This window comes from Xenopus laevis, chromosome 7S (assembly GCF_017654675.1).
Source record: "Xenopus laevis strain J_2021 chromosome 7S, Xenopus_laevis_v10.1, whole genome shotgun sequence".
In the NCBI taxonomy this organism is placed as follows: domain Eukaryota; kingdom Metazoa; phylum Chordata; class Amphibia; order Anura; family Pipidae; genus Xenopus; species Xenopus laevis.
In genome coordinates this window covers 28599313-28621771 of record NC_054384.1, presented here as the reverse complement: position 1 = coordinate 28621771, position 22459 = coordinate 28599313, and the positions used below count along the sequence as shown (strand labels likewise).

Below are 22459 nucleotides of genomic sequence, written 5' to 3'. Positions count from 1 at the left end.
ATCTGCTTTGCCTTTTTTGACATATAATGACTGCTTATTTATTTAAACTGTAAGTGTTTCAGATTGCATATCAGGTTAATGCCACACTTTTAATAGATTCAGTAGAATAGAAAAGGACACAGGTAATCTATAAATAGCAGTTATATTTATAAGTAACTGTAAAACTATTGTACATTTGGAATTAATTTATTTTAAAAAGTTTTATAAATATTTGCCTATGGAAAAAAATATTTTTTTTGGTTTACAGCCTCACTAACCTCACTAAGTCATCTCTACCTTTAAATCCATAAATGCTTTTAAAAGCTGCAGTTGTTAAGCTGAAAGGTTGAATTCTCGATTATACATTGTTATTCTGATTCTCTGTTGCTATATATAATCTTGAATCATTTATATATAGAAAAAAAATGTTAGGAGTGATGCTCTTTAGCAAGATGAAAAAGTGTAGTATCACTTGAATACCAGGAAATTAAGTGGCCAAAGTAAGCACAAAGCCTATTTTTAGACTAATTTTAATTCAGACTAACATTACCCACTGTATTGGTAACACACCTAGTTAGCATGGCTCATATAGAGAAAAATCTTGAAAAGAACAAATTGCAGTCAATGAAATTCTCTGACCAAATCATGTAGTGTGTATGACTGAACTTCAGGGAACAGCTGTTTGCTATGCACTCAGTAATATCAATTTCTATCATCTTTGAACACTTAAAATACTTATGGATGTTTCGCTCATTATATTTTAGGTCTACAATAGAAACTGCATAGACAAAACAAACATTTCACAAATTAATTGCATAGTAACAGTTATGAATACGTTTTGTGTTTTACTTACATTCTTGCTTAAAAGTGAAATATTCTGTAAGGTGTCTGCATTCATGATTGCCTCTTAAAAGAAAAAGCGTGTTGGGGTACAGGATCTTTAAAACCCATAAATATAAAACACACTGTTGAAAGAAAAAACAAATAAAATAGATAATGCAACATATCAACAGTTATATTTTTTAACTTTCATTTGGCAACAAACTTGGGTTTGAAAGAAAACTGAACCTTATATACATGACCAGAAACAACATTAATTTACTGAACAAGTCTAAAGGTTTAGTAATGGTCTAGGTCTCCCAGAAGGAGATTGCACTGGATCCTTGTGTCGGACTACTTGTTTGCAGGACTGGGACTCATGAGATTAAAATTGGCAGCTTTTTTCTGATCTAGGTTTTGATGCTTGAAATTATAAAACACACCGTTGAAAGAAAAAGCAAACAAAATAGATAATGCAACAGATCAACAGTTATATTTTTAAACTTTCATTTGGCAACAAACTTGGGTTTGAAGGAAAACTGAACCTTATATACAATATGGCCAGAAACAACATTTACGAACAAGTCTAAAGGTTCAGTAAGGGTCTAGGTCTCCCAGAAGGAGATTGCACTGGATTCTTGTGTCGGACTACTTGTTTGCAGGACTGCGACTCATGAGATTGAAATTGGTACCTTTTTTCTGATCTAGGTTTTGATGCTTGAAATTATAAACACACTGAGTTGCCAATTGTTATTTCTTAATTTTCTAATACATTTATAATACACCATTATTTCTCCCTTTGTGTTTGTAAAATCATATTGTTTGATTGTGAGGCATTGGTTTTATTAAGAAATGCAGTGAAACAAGAAGTTTCTTGTGAGTACCCATTTAAATCTGTCTGTGAACAAAGAGCACTCAGTTGTTGGAGTGTGTAAGGGTTGGATGCTGTTAACCTTCCCTGACTTTCATTGTTTTACTTAGGTCACTGGTGTTGTGATAGTGGCCATTTCTTGTTAACAGTATTGCTCTAGTGGGTTCTGCTCTCCTTTTTCTAAATGCTTAGTCATTAATCATAATTGAAAGTCTGTTTTCATATGGCAGTTTTTCATGGTAGTAAAGTGGTCAGAAAACTGCCGCAAACAAAACACCCTGTGTGTCATAGGTATAAAGCTGGCCACAGAAGCATTTTCAGACCGTGTGTGGATGGTCCTGGCATTTTTCATCCCATGGCAATTGGTCGTTTGGTTGGAAAAGTTAAAAGATTTCTGTCGCGTAGCGATAATATTGCTGCATGTATTGGGTGATTGCCACTTCTATATGTCCGATATAATTTTTGAACGATTGATGTCTATTAATGTCCATGTCTGATTTATTATTTTTAGTACTTTATTTAATCTGAATAGTTAGTGGGAGGTCTGTAGATTGCAATGAAGGACCATTCGTCGTACACGAGAATAAAATCTTCACGTCTATGGTCAGCTTTAAGGTAATGGCACACTGGGATTTCTGTCGTTTTTGTTGCCCCAGTGATTTATTGCTCCAAGAAAGAGGGGTCAAAACTCTTACAATCCGCCCCCCCATTCAAAGTGAACTGGAATTGGTCCCTTGTTGTGTCACAAGGCAAGGCAAGAAGCGATCACAACTACTACCACTCACTTTGCAGCATATTTGCAGCATTTCCACCCTCCCCTTAAGCAAAAAAGTAGCATTTTAGACTGATTTATTGAAAAAATTCTGTAAAAACCCTACTAGTCCTGCCCATCTGTTCCACTTTCTGCTGCCTCCTAGTATGTGCAGGGCAGCAGGCAGCACTCTGTACTGTAGGAGGGGAGCCAATCAGCAGCTAGGCTGACCTAATAGGGAACTGAAGCCTCCTTTGTGTGACTGCAGGGCTGTGATTCGCTATCTAGCTGCTACTGTGCTTCTGGCAAAGATTGTTAGGACACGCCGACACCTTGTTCGAAACGCAGGCAAGGATAGCAGCACGTCTATAGGGAGCCCCAATAAAGATAACATTAAATTTTAACCTAAAGTGAGACCAGCAATATATGATATACATTAATCTAGGGATGCACCAAATCCAGGATTCAGTTCGGGATTCTGCCTTTTTCAACAGGATTCGGCCAAATCCTTCTGCACGGCCGAACCGAATCCGCATACGCAAATTAGAGGTGGGGAGGGAAATCGTGTGACTTTTTGTCACAAAACAAGGAAGTAAAAAATGTTTTGCCCTTACCACCCCTAATGTGCATATGCAAATTAGGATTCGGATTGGTATTCGACCAAATCTTTCACAAAGGATTTGCGGTTTCGGCCGAATCCAAAATAGTGGATTCGGTGCATCCCTACATTAATCCATACAAGATGGGACAGATTTTCAGTTTTTCTATGTCTCCATTGAGTTACTAAATACTTGATAATGACATTAATTCATTGACAGACTGTTCAGAGCAAATAATACTCAGATAATACAGAATAATATGTATGAAAAATCTACATTAGAACACTGTAATGCACACTTAAAAACAATAAGTAAATAGATGTATTCATGTATGAGTTATTTACCTCTATACTAAAATAACCTCTGTCTACATAGTCCCCTAGAAAGAGGTATCTTGTGTTAGCTGGTGATCCACCAACTTCAAACAATTTCATCAAGTCAAAGAATTGCCCGTGTATATCGCCACAAACTGCAAAAACAAAAAATAAACAAAAGAAAAAATAAGATAGAAAACCAAAAACCACATAAATACAAATATTTTTGCCATGATATTCTTTACATATGCAAGTAATTATTCCATAATACAGAGACAGAAATCATATTAACTAACAAATGTTTAAACAGTTTAAACACATACACATTTTTTTTTAACATAGGCAAAATAAAAATATATATCTGCATATTCTTTGAAATATAAGTAGAAACAATATAAAAACCTGCTCACTTCGCCCCTTTGTTGTGACTGTAGCTGTACCTACCTTGCAAGAATCAAGAAGTAAGAAACTTGATTTCTCTTACTTGAGTGTTTACAGTTTCCAAAATAACTATTGAGAATAGAGGGAAAGCCATGCGTCCACTAAGTTAGGACACCTAAATTTAAGTTTTACCTGTAATTGGAGCTTCGACTTCTACCATGGTCTTTTCACGCTGTAAAATTGCAGCTCCCTCATTGATAATCCTTAGTGCAATTTCTTCATCTACACGACCTTCTTTTATTAAATGGTTCTTCAGAATATCTACCCTGGGCTTTCCATCAGTGTCAAACACATCTTCAGATGTTAATCGATTAGTTGGGGGAAAAGGTACAGCTGTCATAACAGAAATAAGAAATTGTTAAATGCTTAAAAATACAATTTTTAACACAAAACATATTTTTACATACAAACATGAAAAATGCATTGCCCCCCCCCTAAAAAAACAAAACATAAATCAACTATTAATATTTGGTATCGCTGTGAAAGCTACACAGCTGAAGGTAGTACTACATGCAAAATATAGTTTTGGAAACATACAGACTTTTAGAACAGTCAAAATGACAAATTATTTAATAATATTTAAAGCCATGTGGCACTTAGGACCTGTACTGCCTTTAAGGTAACTTTTAGTATGTTATGGAATGGCCAATTCTAGGCAACTTCAATTGGTTTTCATTATGTATTTTTAATAGTTTTATAGTTATTTGCAGCTTTCAAATGGGCGTCGCCGACACCCTTCCAAAAAACAAATGCTCTCTAAGGTTACAAATGTTTTGTTATTGCTCATTTTTTTTACCGTACTCTTCTTTGTATTCATGCCTCTCCTATTCATATTCCAGTCTCTTATTCAAATCAGTGCATGGTTGCTAGGGTAATTTCGGCCCTAGCAAACTGGAGAGGTGTACACCTGGGATGTAAACATATCCAAGCCATTTATACTTTTAAAGGGGACAGCACTAGGCAAATTCATAATGGAAAAGAACCTTGGAGTCCTTGTAGATAATAAACTTGGATGTAGCAAGCAATGCCAGTCAGCAGCATCAAGGGCAAATAAGGTATTGAGCTGTATTAAATGTGGCACAAATTCACGGGAGGAGGGGGTTATTCTTTCACTGTAGAGAGTAATGGTAAGACCCCATCTAGAATATGCCGTACAGTTTTGGTCTCCAGCGCTCAAACAGGACATTATCGAATTAGAGAGGGTCCACACAAGTGCAACCCAGCTGGTAAAAGGTATGGAAAATCTTAGCTATGAGGAAAGACTGGCCAAATTGGGGATGTTCACGCTGGAGAAGAGGCGCTTAAGAGGCGATATGATAAATGTATAAATATATAAGGGGATCATATAAATCTCTGTAATGCTTTATTTACCAATAGGTCTTTCCAGCTGATGTGAGGACACCCATTCCTATTACAAGAAAGAAGTTTCCGTCTTCATATATGGGGCAGGGTAAGTACTAATATATAAACTAGTTTTGCCTGTCACTTGTAGGGTTTGAGAGGTGGGCTTGAACCCCCACCAACCTGTACATAATTGCAGTGTTCCAGTGTTCGCATTTTTGGGCAATTACCTGGGATTACATACGGAATATATACATAGGTATATGTTGATCACATAACAGCAGAATTGTCCCATAAAAGGCTAGCTTCTATGGCACAGCTTATTCAAGTGTTACACTGCTATAGACATATGAATAGACTTATGAACGTCATAATTCAGTTAATTCTGATCTCTGTAAAAAAAACACATAGTAAGCTAATATCACAGGATATCTGCCTCTGTTTTAAACTCAAGCAACAAACGGCTAACAATTCATCTAGACATAAACACAGTAAGTATGTGATGTCATATAATAATGCATTCCCATGTCTTCGTGCCTTAAAGGATTCTATCACTATGTCATCAAATTTTACTTCTTACTTGTTCCTAAATCTTACTTCTACGAATGAGCACACCTCCTACACATTGCAATTAGGCCTGCTACTGAAAATTACTTATTAACATGGATTTCTAAAATACCAACATATTTGGCAGTACAATAGAATGATGAATAAATCCACATACAAATTAGATACAAAAACTATTTGACACAGGAGCTAATAGCTCATTATAGCTTAGAACAGTGGCTCATGAACAAAATGTTAAACCCCTTGGAAGTTACTCCCAGTGGCCTCAAAGCAGGTGCTTATTTTTGAATTTTTTGAATGTGTGCTTTGAAGGCTAATTTGGTTGCATAAAAATCAAATGTACTGCCAAAGACAGTCCACATAGAGACTAGCAAATAGCCAATTATAACAGTTATTTTGCACCATCCAGGAACATTTTTCACACTTTTGTTGATCCCCAAGTCTTTTTATATAAGAATATGACTCACAGTTAAAAAAACGTTGGGGACCCCCGTCTTATATTGTGTAAATTAAATCTGCATAAGGCAAAAACCATTACGATAAGTCCAGTGATAACTAGGCCAAAGAGTTACTATTAATTTCTGAATGAAGACAGTTTGTTTTTACTGTAAAATCAATGGCAATGGGAATCAAGTTACAGAGGATCTGTACTAAAGATTCTTCTCTTCCAAGGGATTAACAGGTTCTAATGCAGGATAAATTGGCAAAGATGCTTAAACATCAAAATCTCTCAAAAATTTAAGTCTGTACCATTTAGTTTTGTCATGATGATGATTTTGTTTTACATGATGTGAAATTATTACTATTGCTTGCTTCAGTCCTGGACACCCGAATCTTGCAAGTAATGAGTGTGCACTGCCAACTAACATAGGCCTCTTTAATAAAGGGGCTGTATACCCTCTTGTTTAACACAAGATTTATGAATAGGGAGTCCTGAAGATAGATAGCAATTTTACATTCCAACTTCATGTGGTACTTCAGAGTAACCGAGGAGGAAAAATTAGCAACATTTTCAGCCCTCTGCATAAAAGGGAATGTTTTTTGCAAGGAGTGGTTATAATTACTAAAGAACTATTATATATAATATTTTTATTAAAATAACAGACAGAACATGTTATCAACGCAAGTTCTATCTATTGTGCTTACGTTTACTAGGTGTACACTGCAACTTAAGGCATCTGTAGTCATGAAGGACACCAAACGGCAATGCTATTTGACATTTTTATCTAATAAGTTTGCTGTACTCAAAGAGGAAGAACATAAAATATGTGTGAAGCTCTTAAAGGGGCTGTTCACCTTTCAACACTTTTTTCAGTTCAGTTGGTTTCAGATAGTTCACCAGTAATATTGATTGTTTTACCAATTACTTTCTAGTTTCTTTGTGTTGTTAATATTGAAGTGTAAAGCTTTATTTTTCACCTTCTAAAGCAGCTGTAACAGATGTAAACTGTTCTAAATTGATACATTTAGTGGATACATTTCTTACCTCTGTCCGTGCGAAAATTGATATAATAGTTGCTAATATTCCACAGATGCTGCTGAGAAATGTATCAACAAATGTTGCTAAATTGTAGAGTGCGCCTGACTCACTGAGCTGCCACAATCAAACACCAGAGACAGGGACATTAAACTTTAAACTTGGATCTCGGAAAAACTGTTAACATTTTAGAATGAAAAGTAATTGACGAAAGTCTCAATTTCTGGGGAAAAACCTGGAAATATTTGAACTGAAAAAAGTGTTTGGAAAGTTAAAATATGTTTAAATGGCTCAAAATACAGTATAAACCTGATTTTACATTTCTTTGGAGATGGCAGCAAAATGGTGTAAATTCTGGGAAACCGAAAGATCCAGGAATGTTTGGGACCATGGAAAACAGGTTATTTCCAGGGGTTGTAAACTTGGGGGTTGTACTGTATATGCTGCATTGCACATTGACTGCACATCAACAGCTAGAAAATATTGATTCTGAAGAATTCAGGGTCCTGCTTATCACTAAGAAAGCACTTTTTTACAGAGAAAAAGAATCATTTGGAAAGAATGGAACCTGGATAACAGATTCCATACATGTAGTTCTATTCAAATGGAAGCTGAATGTATCAAAAATATATCATGTTCATATCTGTTATTTTTAGATGCAAATAAGGGCACTTATATTAGGGGATGCACCGAGTCCACTATTTGGGATTCGGCCTAATACCGAACCAAATCCTAATTTGCATTTACAGGAAAGCAAAAAGTGGGAAAAAATAGTTTTTTGTGACGAAAAGTCACGTGATTTCCCTACCCGCCCATAATTTACATATGCAAATTAGGATTCAGTTCGGCCAGGCATAAGGATTCGGCTGAATCCGAATCCTGCTGAAAAAGGCCAAATCCCGAACCAAATCCTGGTTCGGGATACATTTCTTTTTTTTTTATGAGGGCCCTTATGTTAGATATTTGACGTGTATATACAAATGCAAATTAAAAACATTATATACTGTTCTAAATGCTATTTGAAATTTAAGCCTGACTCTTTTGAATGTACATCAAAAGGCACAAAAATGTAGCATATTGCGCTTGGACAAATGAAACAGAACACACCTGTACAAAAAGCACAGATCTAAAGGCTCATGCATACAACCAAACAAGAATGGAATCAGTTAGCTTATATGTTTAAGTGTGCTCAAACATGCATGTAAACTGTGCCTCTGTAAGGGCCCTTAAAACTAAGCATGCCTGTCTGCTAATATGCAATGAAAATTTGATTTTGCTAAACCCCATATCCTAATACTTGGGTGTACAATCGAGCAAAATAAAGAGGCGTTAATCCACTTGAGTTCATCACAAATGTTACGTCAAAAGCACTAAAATTAAACTCCCACTTGAAAGTGCCCACATCAGAGGCTTTTAGTTTCTTCCTTACATAGTGGCATGAACCAGGACACTTCAATACTAAAATAATGCTGATATTTGCACGTCCAAACCTTGCCACAGACCGCAAATAATGAGTTTCTTATATTATTATTTCTTATATTATATTCAAGAAAAATAATATAGTATGCATTTCTAGCACAGAAGATGCTATCATCTTATTTACTATCACAGATAGGGACCGTGCATTTGGAATGTTTACTCAACAAGGTTCATTTGTGCGTGTGTGTATATATATATATATACACACACATACTGGATTAGCTGCATTTGTGTTTATTGACCTGTTCAGCAACACACCTTAATTTTGTAGTCCCTATGCAATAGAGCATACATCCAAGGTGGGGCACTCTAAGACTAGGAACTGTTGCGCCTGTGTTGAGTGTAGACAAAAAGGAACACAACAGTCTAAAATGGTTTGGGCACAACACAGGACTAGATTTTGAAATATGTATTAAAAGAGAAGGAAAGGCTTGGTGCACTTGGGGGTGCCAAATGTTAGGCACCCCCAAGTGATTGTATTGACTTACCTGATACCCTGGGCCGGTGCTCCTATCAGCAGAAAACTGCACCGGCCTGGGGTTATACCAGTGAGCACCACGGAGCGATCCTCTTCTATCTTCCTCCTTCTTCACAAGGCTGCGCAGTAGAATGAAAAGCCGAACTTTACTAAAAAGTTGGCTATTTCGTTCAGCTGTGCATGCGTTTGCCCCGGGAAATTTGAAGACAGAAGTGGATCGCTCCGTGGTGCTTACTGGTATAACCCCGGTACAGTTTTCTCCTGATAGGAGCACCGGCCGGGGTTTCAGGTAGGTCAATACAATCACTTGGGGTGCTTAACATTTGACAAGCCCAAGTACACCAAACATTTCCTTCTTTAAATCAGGGGTCCCCAACTTTTTTTGCCCGGGACTGGTGGAGGGGGTCGGTGTCCAATTCTGGAGTGCCAGCGTCCAATCCGGGCAGACTGCATTAACTTAACTAAAAAGTTGGCTATTTCGTTCAACTGCACATGTGTTTGCCCTGGGAAATTTGAAGACAGAAGTGGATCGCTCCGTGGTGCTTACTGGTATAACCACAGGGTTTCAGGTAGGTTAATACAATCACTTGGGGGTGCCTAACATTTGACACCCCCAAATACAGCAAGCATTTCCTTCTCCTTTAAATCAGAGGTCCCCGTTTTTTGGCCCCGGGACTGGGCCCAGTTGGTGACTGTCACCAGCCCGGCAGTTGGGGACCCCTGCTTTAAATGCTTAGTACTTCATAAAAATAGACCAATGTTTTAACTACAATGTTACAGACTATATTGTTACATTTATGGTCGACAGTACATCATTCTAAATCCAGACCCCAAAGATCACACCTCTATGAATGGACACCAAGAATGCTGAAAGGTTTTGGAACGGACAGTACTGCTCACTGATGCATAAAAGCCTGTGTATAATATAAAGTTATGTGTTGTTTCCCTTAGGTTAGTGATTTGCTGGAAGATCTTGCAAGCCTATAAGATCCAGTGTTACAGATCTAGTGTTACATAATGACTGCCCAGGATTAAGCAGGTGCCACATGTAAACATACCCCTCCCCCCAATATCTATTAAATGGATTTCATCATTATTAAACAGCACAGACATCAATAGAGCGGTGTACTCGTTCCAGAACTACTACTCCAAGCATTCCATTTGCAGTCGAACAGCAGGAGAAGCAGAAGCTGCCTATAGAAACTACAAGCACTTGTCCACCACCAGGAGAGAACTTTCCTGTGACAGCTGACTGACTGAGACTTGCACTTGTTCTGGGCTGTGGGTATAATACGGGTATGTGAAGGCACAGAGAATCGGGCAAAGCCGCAGGCCAAGGTATCAAACGCTCTGTGCAGCCTGAGCTTCAAGCCGCCATTTTTATTATCACAGGAGAGAAGCTAAAGGAAGGAGGAGGAAACAGCGAGACCTGTCACACGTAAAGGCTGGAAGGGGAGGCCGGACTTCCACCAAGAAAGAGAATGTTAGAGGCTAAGGTGCTCACAAGGGAGTCAGACCGACATAACCAGACTCACATTTAACTGCCCGCTCGGTGGTGGAGTGTTTACCGTCCTTGGTGGACATGGCTCGGGTGGAAACAAGCGGGACTGCTCCCTGCTTTCTCCGCGGCTGCCTCCTCCTTCTTGCGACTCCGGACCAGGCCTACGGGAAAGGAGAAGGGGGGGGTTGGGATAGACACAATTACAGAGTGTTGGTATCGGCTGCAAGCAACATGGCGGCTACAGCGCAGACTCTGCTCACACTGCGCGGGAAAGGGGTTGTCCTGACCCAGTGTGCACTGCGCCGGCTCTTCCTCACACGCTGTGGGGGCGGCTCTTGCTGCCAGAAAAGTCTTGTAGTTGAACAGGATTGTTTGAACCAACTACAACCGTGACAGAATCTTTAGGTCTATGGGTTTGTGGAGTAGCAAGGTTTTTGTTCCTTGCACGAATCATTGAGCCACAGACGTGTATGCTCCCGGCATGTGTAATTAGGGCTGCAAAGCTCTGTTTACCCGGCAGCAAATCTGTGATTTAGAGGACCAGCCACATTAAACTGACTATTATGGGGTATTTTAAATAAAATGATAATTTGGCTGTCGTTTTCTGACGTATTTATCTTTCTTATTGCTGTATATTCCTAGTTCTGTACTGAGATAAAAACAAATCAGGTATTTGAGGTACAATGATGTACGATGTAGTTGCCAGTAATTTGTAATACACTTAAAAAAAAGCCCTTGGCCCGCCCCCAATTCACTCAGAACTTTTTTTCAGTCTTCTGGACATAGCGCGCCCCCTTTTGCGGCACAATCCATGGCCCTGCCCCTTTTTGCATCACAGACCGCCTCCTTTTGTGACCGACCCCTCACCCGCCGGTAATCCTTTTCAGAAAAGGTGGCAACCCTAGGTGCATCCATAGTTCTATTGCATGTTACAGGAGCCCATATGCCACAAATTGGAAACCCCCTAGGGCCCACCAGAGAACCTTTCTCCCAGAGCCCACTTGTGCTACAATAGGATGACAGTGCCAAAGTGTAAAGGTGTTTTATATATGGCTATGGTGAAAATAAGAAGAGGCTGGTGGGAAGAGTTGTCTGATTTTCTGGAAAAAATAATAGCATTTCTATATTTTTTTGTTTTTCTTACATATTGATGTCAAGCATAATTTGTCATGCAGCCAGGTCAGAAAATACCAGCCAGGTGGCATCCCTACTGCTGGCTAGTGACCTAGTCTTAAGGTGGCCATACACTGGCTGATAAAAGCTGCTGACAGACCGAGTCGGCAGCTTACTGGCCCGTGTATGGGGCCCCCTGACGGGCTTCCCCGATCGAGATCTGGGATTGGATGGGACTAAAAATCCCGTTGGATCACGGCCGCATCTGTTCGTTGATGCGGCCCCACGATCCGACCGCCTGTAAAGCAACCGTTAGGATCCGATCGTTGGGCCCTAGGGCCATAAGTCCGCGATCAAAACTAAAAAGATAGACCAGGCAGTGGCCTGTCATTTTGTTGAGAAGGGACATGGGGTCCAACAACTAAAATATCAGGTGGTGGATCAGGCACCCAGACTTCACCGACGGGGGGATAGACAAAAATAATTGCTTAAGAGGGAAGCCATGTGGATTCGTACATTAGGCACTCTCACCCCCTCTGGTCTGAATAGAGAGTATGATTTACACAAAATTTTCCGATAAAAAAGTATTTTTATTACATATAGCAAATTTTAAGAAACCCCTTTTTTTCACATTTTTGTCGTTTCAGGCAGTGGATTGATGTATCAGTGGACAGGTCCCAATAGCTTAACGAGATGGATGTGACTGATACTGTGTTTTATATTCAAGTTGCAACATTGTAGATAGAAATGATTATTGTAAGTGAATGCAGCTGTGTCATTGATAATTTGATGAGCCACTAGATGGCAGTATGTTAAATGGTATAAAATGTTTGCACCGATGTGTATCTAGTAGCTTGATAAAAGGCGATTGTACGCCTGAAACGTCGCTGCTATTTGTTCATGCTGAAATAAGCCCTTTTGGAATAAAGGCCTTTTAAGAATTTACTTCAAGTGTGGTGCTGTCTGCTTTTCGACATTGTATTCACAAAACGGGTGGAAGTGGCCACCTTAGACCTGCACCTGCGTCTAATATACCCTATGGGTGAGTGCTGACTTCTAATCTCCAATTCTGATTCTCCACAAGAGTCGTGCACCACAGGGTTAAGATGTCTTTCGCATACACTGAGATGGACAAACAGCGTATTACTGGAGCTGTTGGTGGACACAGTGATTTCCTTAATGTCAAGGACTGCAAACAACAGCTCAGAGAACTGGAACGTCTAAAACGTAAGAATATTGCATATGATTTACATTTAAGAACACTGGCAGAATATGTAAAAATGCAACGTATACCTCGAGGGTTGAGGGTGCACTTATGTCCCACATTGTTCTCACAAGATAAAGAATTCTGTCAGAAATGGGAATCCATTGTGAATAAATGCTCCATTGACTTAATGCTGGCCACAATGGAGCAGCTGCAAAAAGAGCTGCCCGAGATGGAACGCACAGTGGAATCCGAAACTAACCTGATACGGAATGCTTTTCCGCCAGAGGATGTTGCAGAGGGGATGACTAAGCTGACGGACCACTTGGAAAAGTTCCGCAGCGAAGTGGAGGCGCGGAAGCGCACCAAGTTCCAGCGAGATGCGTCTGACTACTCGTCAGGAAGAGTATATCGCTGGGCGTACAGCCCTTATGCTGCATCTCCAAACCGGAGATCCTCTAGGATGCCGCACGCAGGGGGAGAGGAGCGACGTGACCGGTCACGCTCTACATCGGACTCAACCAATTCTTCTTTTTTAGGTGGGTCACAAGCGACCGGGGGTACATCAGAAGACGACGGCGGGGCGGCAGAAAGCACCAGAGGAAAAGCACCGCGGCCTTATCGCAATCGACGCAGACCCAAACGGTGGTGAATATTTCGAATGCCACCTTAACCAAGGACCAAGAGAAGGTACTGTCTAAGGGCCTATCATTCAGTTTAGTAACTCGTCCAGATTTTTTTGAACTGGATTTAAAATTATACAGATTCTTCAGAAACATTAAGTTGAAGGTCCAGTTCTGTGATGTGGAGGGGATTCAATCGTCTGGCTTACCTAACACTTTCTCTGGGGGCGATTTAGGTTTAAAACCTGTGAGCCAGTATATCCCCACTATTGATAATGTTTTTATTGATGCTTTTATTACTAATGTGACCCGAGATGTTGCAACACCTGAAAGCCAATATAGGAGGGGTGATTTTCATGTATATCCTTACAATTTGAGTTCCAATGAGCACAGGGCATTACGTGAATTAAGCCAAAACCAGGAGCTGGTTATCAAACCTGCGGATAAAGGGGGAGCAATTGTTATAATGGATAAAATGGCATATTTGCAAGAAGTAAAACGACAATTGTCGGATATTAGCACCTACAAACCCCTTGATTACGATCCGCTGTTTGAAATCCAGAACAAAGTACAAAAATTAGTGTGTGAGGCCTTGGATCTCAAGGTCATAGACACACAGTTGGCAAATTTTCTGAAAAAGGATAATCCGGTTACTCCAGTCTTTTATGTGTTACCCAAAATACACAAAAGGCTGGAGTCTCCACCTGGTCGACCAATAGTGTCCTGTGTGGACTCGGTGCTCTCACCCCTATCTATATTTGTGGACCGTTTAATCAATCCGTATGTCTTACACCACAGGTCGTATATTAAAGATACAGGTGACTTTTTGGGAAAAATAAAAAACATTGGATCAATACCAGAGGGGGCGCTCTTGGTCACGCTTGATGTGGAGAGCCTCTACACCTCCATCCCACATGATGGAGGTGTGGAGGCTGTCCGCCTCGAGCTGACGCATGATGTATCAATGGATGGTGCCCAAAAAAATTTTATACTACAATGTTTACGTATGGTTTTGCAAAACAACTATGTTCTTTTTCAAAATGATTTCTTCCTCCAAATAAGGGGAACGGCCATGGGTTCCAACGTGGCCCCGTCCTATGCTAATATTTACATGAATAACTTTGAGGAGAGTAGCGTATATACCAATGAACTGTTCGGCAAGTATTGTTGGCATTGGGTTCGCTTCATTGACGATATTTTCGCAATATGGACGGGACCACGTTGGACCCTTGATAAATTCTTCGAAGAGGTAAATAGTGCATCACCCTATCTTAGGTTTACCTTGAATGTCCAAACTGATTGCATTTCTTTCTTGGATACTTCGATAAGCTTGAAGGATGGGGTACTTTGGTCAGATCTTTACGTTAAACCGACTGATAAAAATACTATGCTTCATTTTAACTCTTTCCACCCGCCGCATGTCAAAAAATCTTTAACCAAATCCCAATTTACAAGGGTAAAGCGTATTGTTTCTGACCAGGGTACCCTCAAAGCTAGAATGGATTAGATGACTATTAAGTTTCAGGAGAGAGGATACCCACTAGCCCTATTGAAGGAACAGCGGGCTCAGGTGGAAGCCCCCATTAGGAGGCAGACAAGTAAACCGAAGGAGGGTGAGCGCCTAAATTTGTCTCTAGGTATAACCCTCTGTCTTCACAGATTACTAAGATTGTGCAGAAACATTGGGGGTTACTGAGGGATGGTATCCCCGGTGTACGAGAATTCAAGTCACCCCCAATTATGGCCTTTAAAAAGAGTAAAACAGTAGGGTCGAGTTTAGTTAGATCAGATATTGGAGAAATCAAGGATACACAGCAAGTATTCAGACCTATAAAAAATGGCACCTTCTCCTGTTTAGCATGCAATTGCTGCTCCAATTGCCAGCGTGGTGAAGTGATCTACCACTCACATAAGGGAGTCTATGGGAGATGACCTTCCAGTAATTCGGATAACGGACTTAAGAATAATGGATCCCAAACCTTTACCACTGACTAGGATGAACTTCTTGGTTACCAGGAAGAAATTATGTATTTAGTACAGTCATCAGTTAGTTTAAGGAAAAGGAAATTTCCATGCCCCTTTTAAAAAAGTGGAACATCCTCATGGGTCACCCGTTCCTGTTTGTAAGTGCAAAGCAGACCAAGGTTGGTGGGCAGCATGTCTGGCAACATCAGATCTTGTGCCTGGGCATGTTACTTGCAATTAGTGCTATACATATTTAAAAAGGTTATACTTACTGCTAGAGAACCAAGAGTATGTCAATGCTAAATATTAGCAACTTAAATGACCACTAGGGCTTTATATTTTAATTTTTGCTATGGATTTGGCTAGTAGTCCTGACTGTATTTTTAGTTTTTCCTCAACCCTAAATAAAGATAGGGAGGGATTGTCTTAGTTTTGTAGTGCTCTTGGCTTGCTCATTGGAAACAGGGTTACAATATTCCTTATATATATATCATAAGCCTCCTATTGCGTTAGAAAGCCAGAAGGGGTATGTCATTTACCTTTTGTATTATAGCCATTAATGTCAGACTTGTGTAACCAGTTCATGCTATTAGTTTTAGGGCACTGCAGTTTGATGTTTGGTCAGTAGATGGTGATGGCCTCCTTTTTTTTTCTTGTATTTGTTGCCATTATTATTTATTGATTTTTCATGTTTGAAAAAGGTGTGCTTGCTGTGGTGAATCATCAAGTTAAAGGATAGTTTTTAGTTTTACTAACAACATTACATTTTTTATTAAATTACAAATGTTTAACCTGTATTGCCTCTTTTGCCACAATTCTTTCTCTTTTATGTAAGGTTAGACAATAACCTTTAAAAGGTTTGCATAGTTTTCAGGTGAAGCAGCCATAATTTAAAACACGGAAAGAGCCAGCACTGGGATGGAACTGCTTTCTGGCAGGCTGTTGTTTCTCCTACTCAATGTAACTGAATGTGTCACAGACCACTATAGTTACACAACTGCTATACACAATTGGCAAACTATCTACTGTTGCCTGTACCCTATCACAAAGATGAGCATGTGCATCCTGACTTTGGGGGCACCAACTGTATAAAAAAGTATGTATTTCACATTACACCAATATTTATTGGGCTTATCAGCTTAACCCCATGATATCATCTTAACCCCATAATATATTGTTATATGATAAAAAAAATAATATATTTGCCAGAAACCTTCAGGTTTCACTTGCTTTGTAGTCTATTTGATAGCACACAAAGAATGCCACATACAAAACGTGAGCCAAGCCTTTTGATCTTTGAAAAGCAAGGCTAGGGAACTCATTTTTCTCACGACAAGGAAGTATTCATAATCTCCGTAAGTAAACACTTCAACGTTTCACTATGCAAGATATTTAAATGTTACATGTTGGTATCAGAAAGGGAAATAAATATGCAGCAGTAAAAACAAAAACAATGAATGTTGCGTGATATTAAGCATAATTTATGGGTTTTTTTCTCATACATATATTAGCTACATGTGTTACATCACATACAGTTAGTATTTATTTAAGTTGTCCATAGAAACTCTATTAGTAATGTGCCAGTGGCCTGTACAGATATGGGCATATGTACATTTATACTGTGCATTCTTGTATGCCTAAAACCAATAATCCGGAAATTTTAGTTCTTCTTTACAAGGAAACTAAACATGTGTAAATTAAAAATGTTTTTGTTTTGTGTATGTTCAGTGTCTAAACCCCTTTATTTTACAGCTCTGTGAAATATGTTGACGCTTTAAAAATAAGTATTATTAACTGGATGTTTAAAATACAATAAAGAAAATGTTAAAAAAAAAAAGTGTTATTAATAATAATAATAATAATAATAATAATGTTCATTTCTAGTTAAATCTCTGTGTGGTGTGGGCATTTACAAAATGCATGTTTCCCTTCGTTTGGAATGGACATTTCATGTAATACACTTTCCCTGTCTGTTCTGTAGGCTTTTGCACATGACAAACTGCCTCAATATGTGAAAAATATTTACATATCACACACTTTTTCTCTTTGTATGGAATATTTACAAATTTAGAAATTCCTCTCCGCTACTCCGATAAGTGTGGCCATACATGCATATGGCAACTTCTGTTCTTCTTCTATTGTTTGCATAAGTGGTTACCTGAAAGGTCGGAAAAGCAAGAAGTAGAAAGGAGCTACAGCTCTACTTGACTTCTTTTATGCAAAACAATGGAAATTTTCCAACAAGACAGATAATCTTGATCCACTAGGATCACAAGATTATCTGTTTAAACTTTCTTCCCCATCCCTGACTTCCCATGCATGCCCAGATGGTCAACAGTTTTGAAGCGCAGCTCTGTAGCCACCTGATGAATACATTTCTGTCTGGGTTTGGCAGCTCAGTATTCATGGGGGCAGGAGAAGGGAAACACATAGGTGTTCCTAACATGCAAATTAGGGAATGCTATGCATGATGCAGAATGTAGCCAGTTCCCTGAGCAGAAGTGCATCCTGCATGAGCACCCATTCTTTTCACTTCTGCTCAAAGGCATAGTAAATGATCCTCCACTGTAGGTGGCCTCCCAAGGGATTCAAAGTATTTGTAATACATTTTTCAAAGGGCAGTTCACTTTGAGGGCAATGGTACACTAAGAGGTTTGTCACCCACAGGGTTACTTTTAACCACAGCCTATGATTAAGTGCCTACTGGCATGAAACACGTATTGCTATGTGTTAATCTACTTTGTGGCCTAAATGAAGTTCTCAGTTCTTTTACATGCCTGTTTGTGGGATCTGTAAATGCCTGCCGTTTTCTCCTTTGGTTGGATACCTCCACCTGGAGCTGTAGGTCTGGCCCACGTATCACTGGTGTGACAATAACCTTTTTAGGTTTTTCACATCGGCATAGGCGGAGGGTGAATTTTTTGTTTGGGGAGGCTAAAGAGGGACCTAAAGCTAATCTCAGACATTGATCTGTTGGCGTAAAAATTATTGTTCCCCCCCAAACCACTTCAAGCAGTGTCTACTAACCTTCAGGAAAACTGTGCAGAAGTGCAGGCGATAGTGCTTTTGGTAGTGGTAGTGCTTTTCTAAAATGCTCAGGATGTAAAAGTACTAACACGGGCACTTCCATGAGATTCCAACTTAGGTTACATAAAAGGGGTTATCCATCTGTCTTTGTTCACAGTTATTCCCTTTAATTCTAATAAAGGGGACATTGTTTTGTGGAGTGTTAAATTGAAATCATTTTTAAATTGAAAATGTGCTGTAGACTGAAATCTGGTTTGTTTGTATGGGTTCTCAGCCTAAATCAAACACTGCAACAATTACTATATTTTTTAACCCTAAGGGCTAAAAAAAAGTATAAACTGTTGGCACATTAAAGGGGTTGTTCACCTTTGAGTTAACTGTTAACATGATGTAGAGAGGGATATTCTGAGATGATTTGCAATGGTTTTCATTTTTTATTATTTGTGGTTTTTGAGTTATTTAGCTTTTTATTCAGCAGCTCTCCCGTTTGCTATTTCAGCCATCTGATTACTAGAGTTCAAATTCCCCTAGCAACCATACATTGATTTGAATAAGAGACTGGAATATGAATAGGAGAGGCCTGAATAGAAAGATGAGGTATAAAAAGTAGCAATAATGGTACATTTGTAGCCTTAGAGCATTTGTTGTTAGATGGGGTCAGTGACCCCTGTTTGAAAGCTGGAAAGAGTCAGAAGAAGAACGCAAATAATTAAAAAACTATTAAAAATAAATTTTGAAGTCCAGTTGAAAAGTTGCTTAGAATTAGCTATTCTATAACATACTAAAAGTTAATTGAAAGGCGAACCACCCCTTTAAAGCATTGTGTCCTAGGTAAGTTAGCTTAAATGAATTTTTTTTTTACTGACAGGAAGATAGTGGGTACTGACACCCCAGGGACATTATATGCAGTGAGATGTAATGGACAGTGACACCCCATACATTTATATGCAGTGAGATGCATACAGTGAAAAGCAGTAGGTAGGCACCCAGACATATTATATACAGTGGGTACTGATGCCCGACATTCAGATCCCCCCCCCACACACACACACACATTGTCACGCTACACTGAAACATAGGGTTATAGCCTATCCAGGCAGTTTCATGAGAACTCTGCCTTAACTAACCAAAAATTAACAAAACAATGACTAAAAAAATTGCAAAAACAAAAACCCCCAAAACGCAAAAAAAAATTTTCAGGGGAAAAGAGTTAATTTAGGACTACTGCAAGGGTGGTAGGAATATTACTGATGCTAGGTGACAAAATGTTAAATCCAGCAAGTGAGGCAGCTTTCAGAAGGTAAACAGTATAGTACCTTAGAACCTGTGAGAGTGGGATGAAATGTGCAGCACATGAGCTAGTGGGGTGCTTTGCCAAAGGTTACAGCATACACATCGTTTCTACAGTCCCTTCAATAAGATAAGATCTCTCCAGCCCCACCTACATCTGTAGCCTTAATTGGTACATTTTACTGTCTGTCAAGAGAGCTGTGCTCTGATTGGAGGAGTCATGAGGAGAATGATCCAATCAGAGCACAGCTGGTTGCAGCAGAACCGGGAAGGACTGCAGTAAGCTTTCCACTCCTTTTAAAATAGCAGCGCAGCGCAGGTCAGTAAGGGAGCAAGTTTTTTTAAAATTTTATTAGGGTGCCAGACAGGTTTGGGGAGGCTTAGCCTCCCCAAGCCTTATTGAAAATCCGCCTATGCACATTGGGACTTTTTCTTTAAGTACTTTTAATCACTGCTAGGTTACTTTCAATCTTTAATGCAAGACAACCTCTTTACGTCATAATAATGTCATCTTTCTGTGTTCACTATTACTCTTATTATGATGTGATTGATAAATACTCTTATTATGATTGATAAAGGGGTGGTAACTCATACCTCCCAACTGTCCCTTTTTTGGAGGGACAGTCCCTCTTTTGACAGCTCAACCCGCAGTCCCTCATTTGTACTGGAAAGTCCCTCTTTTCTATGCACTGAACAGCCAGAAAAAGAAACAAAGTTTCTCACTTAATTGGCTTTTAGCAGAGAGCCCAGAACAGCTAACAGGTGCAAATAAGATACTTTGTAACAATTTTGAGACACAAAAACACAGTTTAGATAAGGAGAACTATTTTCAAGCTTTCATAACCTGCCAAATTTTGTAAAACAAACATGGTAATTAGGGGGTGTGGCCACAGAAAGGGGTGTGGTTAAAAAAATTGCTGCGCTACGTGCGGAAATTTTTTTTTTTGTCCCTCTTTTTACTTACAAAATGTTGGGAGGTATGGTGGTTCACTATCAGGTTATCTATTGGTATGTTACAGAATGACCTATTCTTAACAAGTTATGAATTGGTATTCATTATATTTTTTTATCAGTTTTTAATTATTTCCTCTTCTGACACCTTCCAGCTTTCAGATCACTGAACCCAGCAGCCAAAATCTTTTAAATTTTATTGTTTGTTTTTTCCTTATCTTTCTAATTTGCATTTGTTCTATTTGGCCTTTGTTCACTAAGGTCTGGAATCAAACATGTGTACATATATGTCTACATATTTCTTGCAGGCTGAGAAAAGCAGATCTGCTCTGTGCCGCAACTTCATCCATCCAAATGGTTTCCGTTTGCATGCAGTCACTCACCATGGAGCGGAGGTCAGCCCAGAAACGTCTCCTTTAACGTTGTGGGTTGATCTCCGCATCACTACACTGCGTGTGACTGCACGCTAGCAGATCTCATTAAAATCAATAGAGATGGGGCACGGAGCATGGAGCAGATCTGCTTATCTCAGCCTGCAAAAGATATCCAGGCTGAGTGCAATGGAGTCTATGCTCAGCGTACCCTTGCCCTAAGGCTAGTGCCATAAGAAATCAGCCTGCTTAAATACACAGGTTGAAAATCATTGCATACTGATTCTCTTGCTGAAAGTAGCCAAGACTAGAAAGTATAGGCTGTCTATGTTTTCCCCTTAGGTTTTACAAACTTTTTGTTGCTGTTTATTTTACTTCATCTCCTTTTTGTAACATATTTTTTATATGTGCACTGCAATACCTTATATAATAGTAAATATAACATTTAATGCGTTTTGTCTATGATTCGTCAAAAGAACCCTAGCCTGTTACTGTGTGCCTTAACTCTTTGCATGCTGAATGGAAACGCTGGTCTATGGGGTATATTTATCAAAGAGTGAAGTTAATAGTGAATTTCCGCCACTAGAGATAAATTCCGCCACTCTCCATTCATTTCTATGGGATTTTTATAGGCGTATTTATCAAAGGGTGAACTTTCACCCATTGATAAATACGCCTTTCAAAATCCCATAGAAATGAATTGAGAGCTGCGGAATTTCACTCTAGTGGCGGAACTTCACTCTTTGATAAATTTACCCCTATGCTAGTTAACTCTTTGGTGACTGTGGTACCAAATGTGTTTGTTTGTTTGTTGTGTAACAAACTGAGGTATCCCAAGACAAATTGTCGGCAGCAAGTTTTGTGGGTGTGAGTTGGTCTTTTGGGTGCTTATACGTTAGTCTAACCTCTGTACAAGTGAGACTGAGCGAATGGCCTTCTTATAGCCACACCTAAAGTCACACGCAGCTGGAAGTGCAGTTAGTTTAATTAAAATCCTTCACTCTTTGGGGCAGATTTACTAAAGGGCAAAGTGGCTAATGCTAGTGACATTTTGCTAGTGTTACCGCCCGCAGGGACATCGCGATTTACTAATGGGCGCAGGCGCTAATTCGCTAGTGAAAGAGACTGGCGCTGACGGTCATTCGCACTCGCCAGGCGCCTTCGCCACCTCAGACCAGGCAAAATGCATTAAAGTAGCTAGATCTTCCTCAATCTTCTGTCACTTACACTATAATCTGTGAGCTGAAAATACATCAAAGTCCAAAAAACGCTGGCGTATTTTCCTTTTTTCAGCCTGA

The 22459-nt window shown here is 39.3% G+C and overlaps 1 protein-coding gene across 6 annotated transcripts in view; it reads right to left on the bottom strand.

The window, feature by feature from the left end:
- Positions 1-11198, bottom strand: part of ppp3cc.S (protein phosphatase 3, catalytic subunit, gamma isozyme S homeolog) — a 40650-nt gene extending 29452 nt beyond the window's left edge. The window contains exons 1-4 of one of the 6 annotated variants that reach the window (XM_041571060.1): positions 10652-11198; positions 3907-4107; positions 3364-3488; positions 833-944 (exon numbers count right to left, since the gene is read on the bottom strand). In XM_041571060.1, the coding sequence (XP_041426994.1) occupies positions 833-944; positions 3364-3488; positions 3907-4107; positions 10652-10700 (487 nt within the window). In that variant the 5' untranslated portion in view covers positions 10701-11198. The remainder of the gene's footprint in view (positions 1-832; positions 945-3363; positions 3489-3906; positions 4108-10651) is intronic. The other 5 variants (XM_041571061.1, XM_041571062.1, XM_041571059.1 and 2 more) reach the window with 5 other exon arrangements.
- Positions 11199-22459: the final 11261 nt, after the last annotated feature.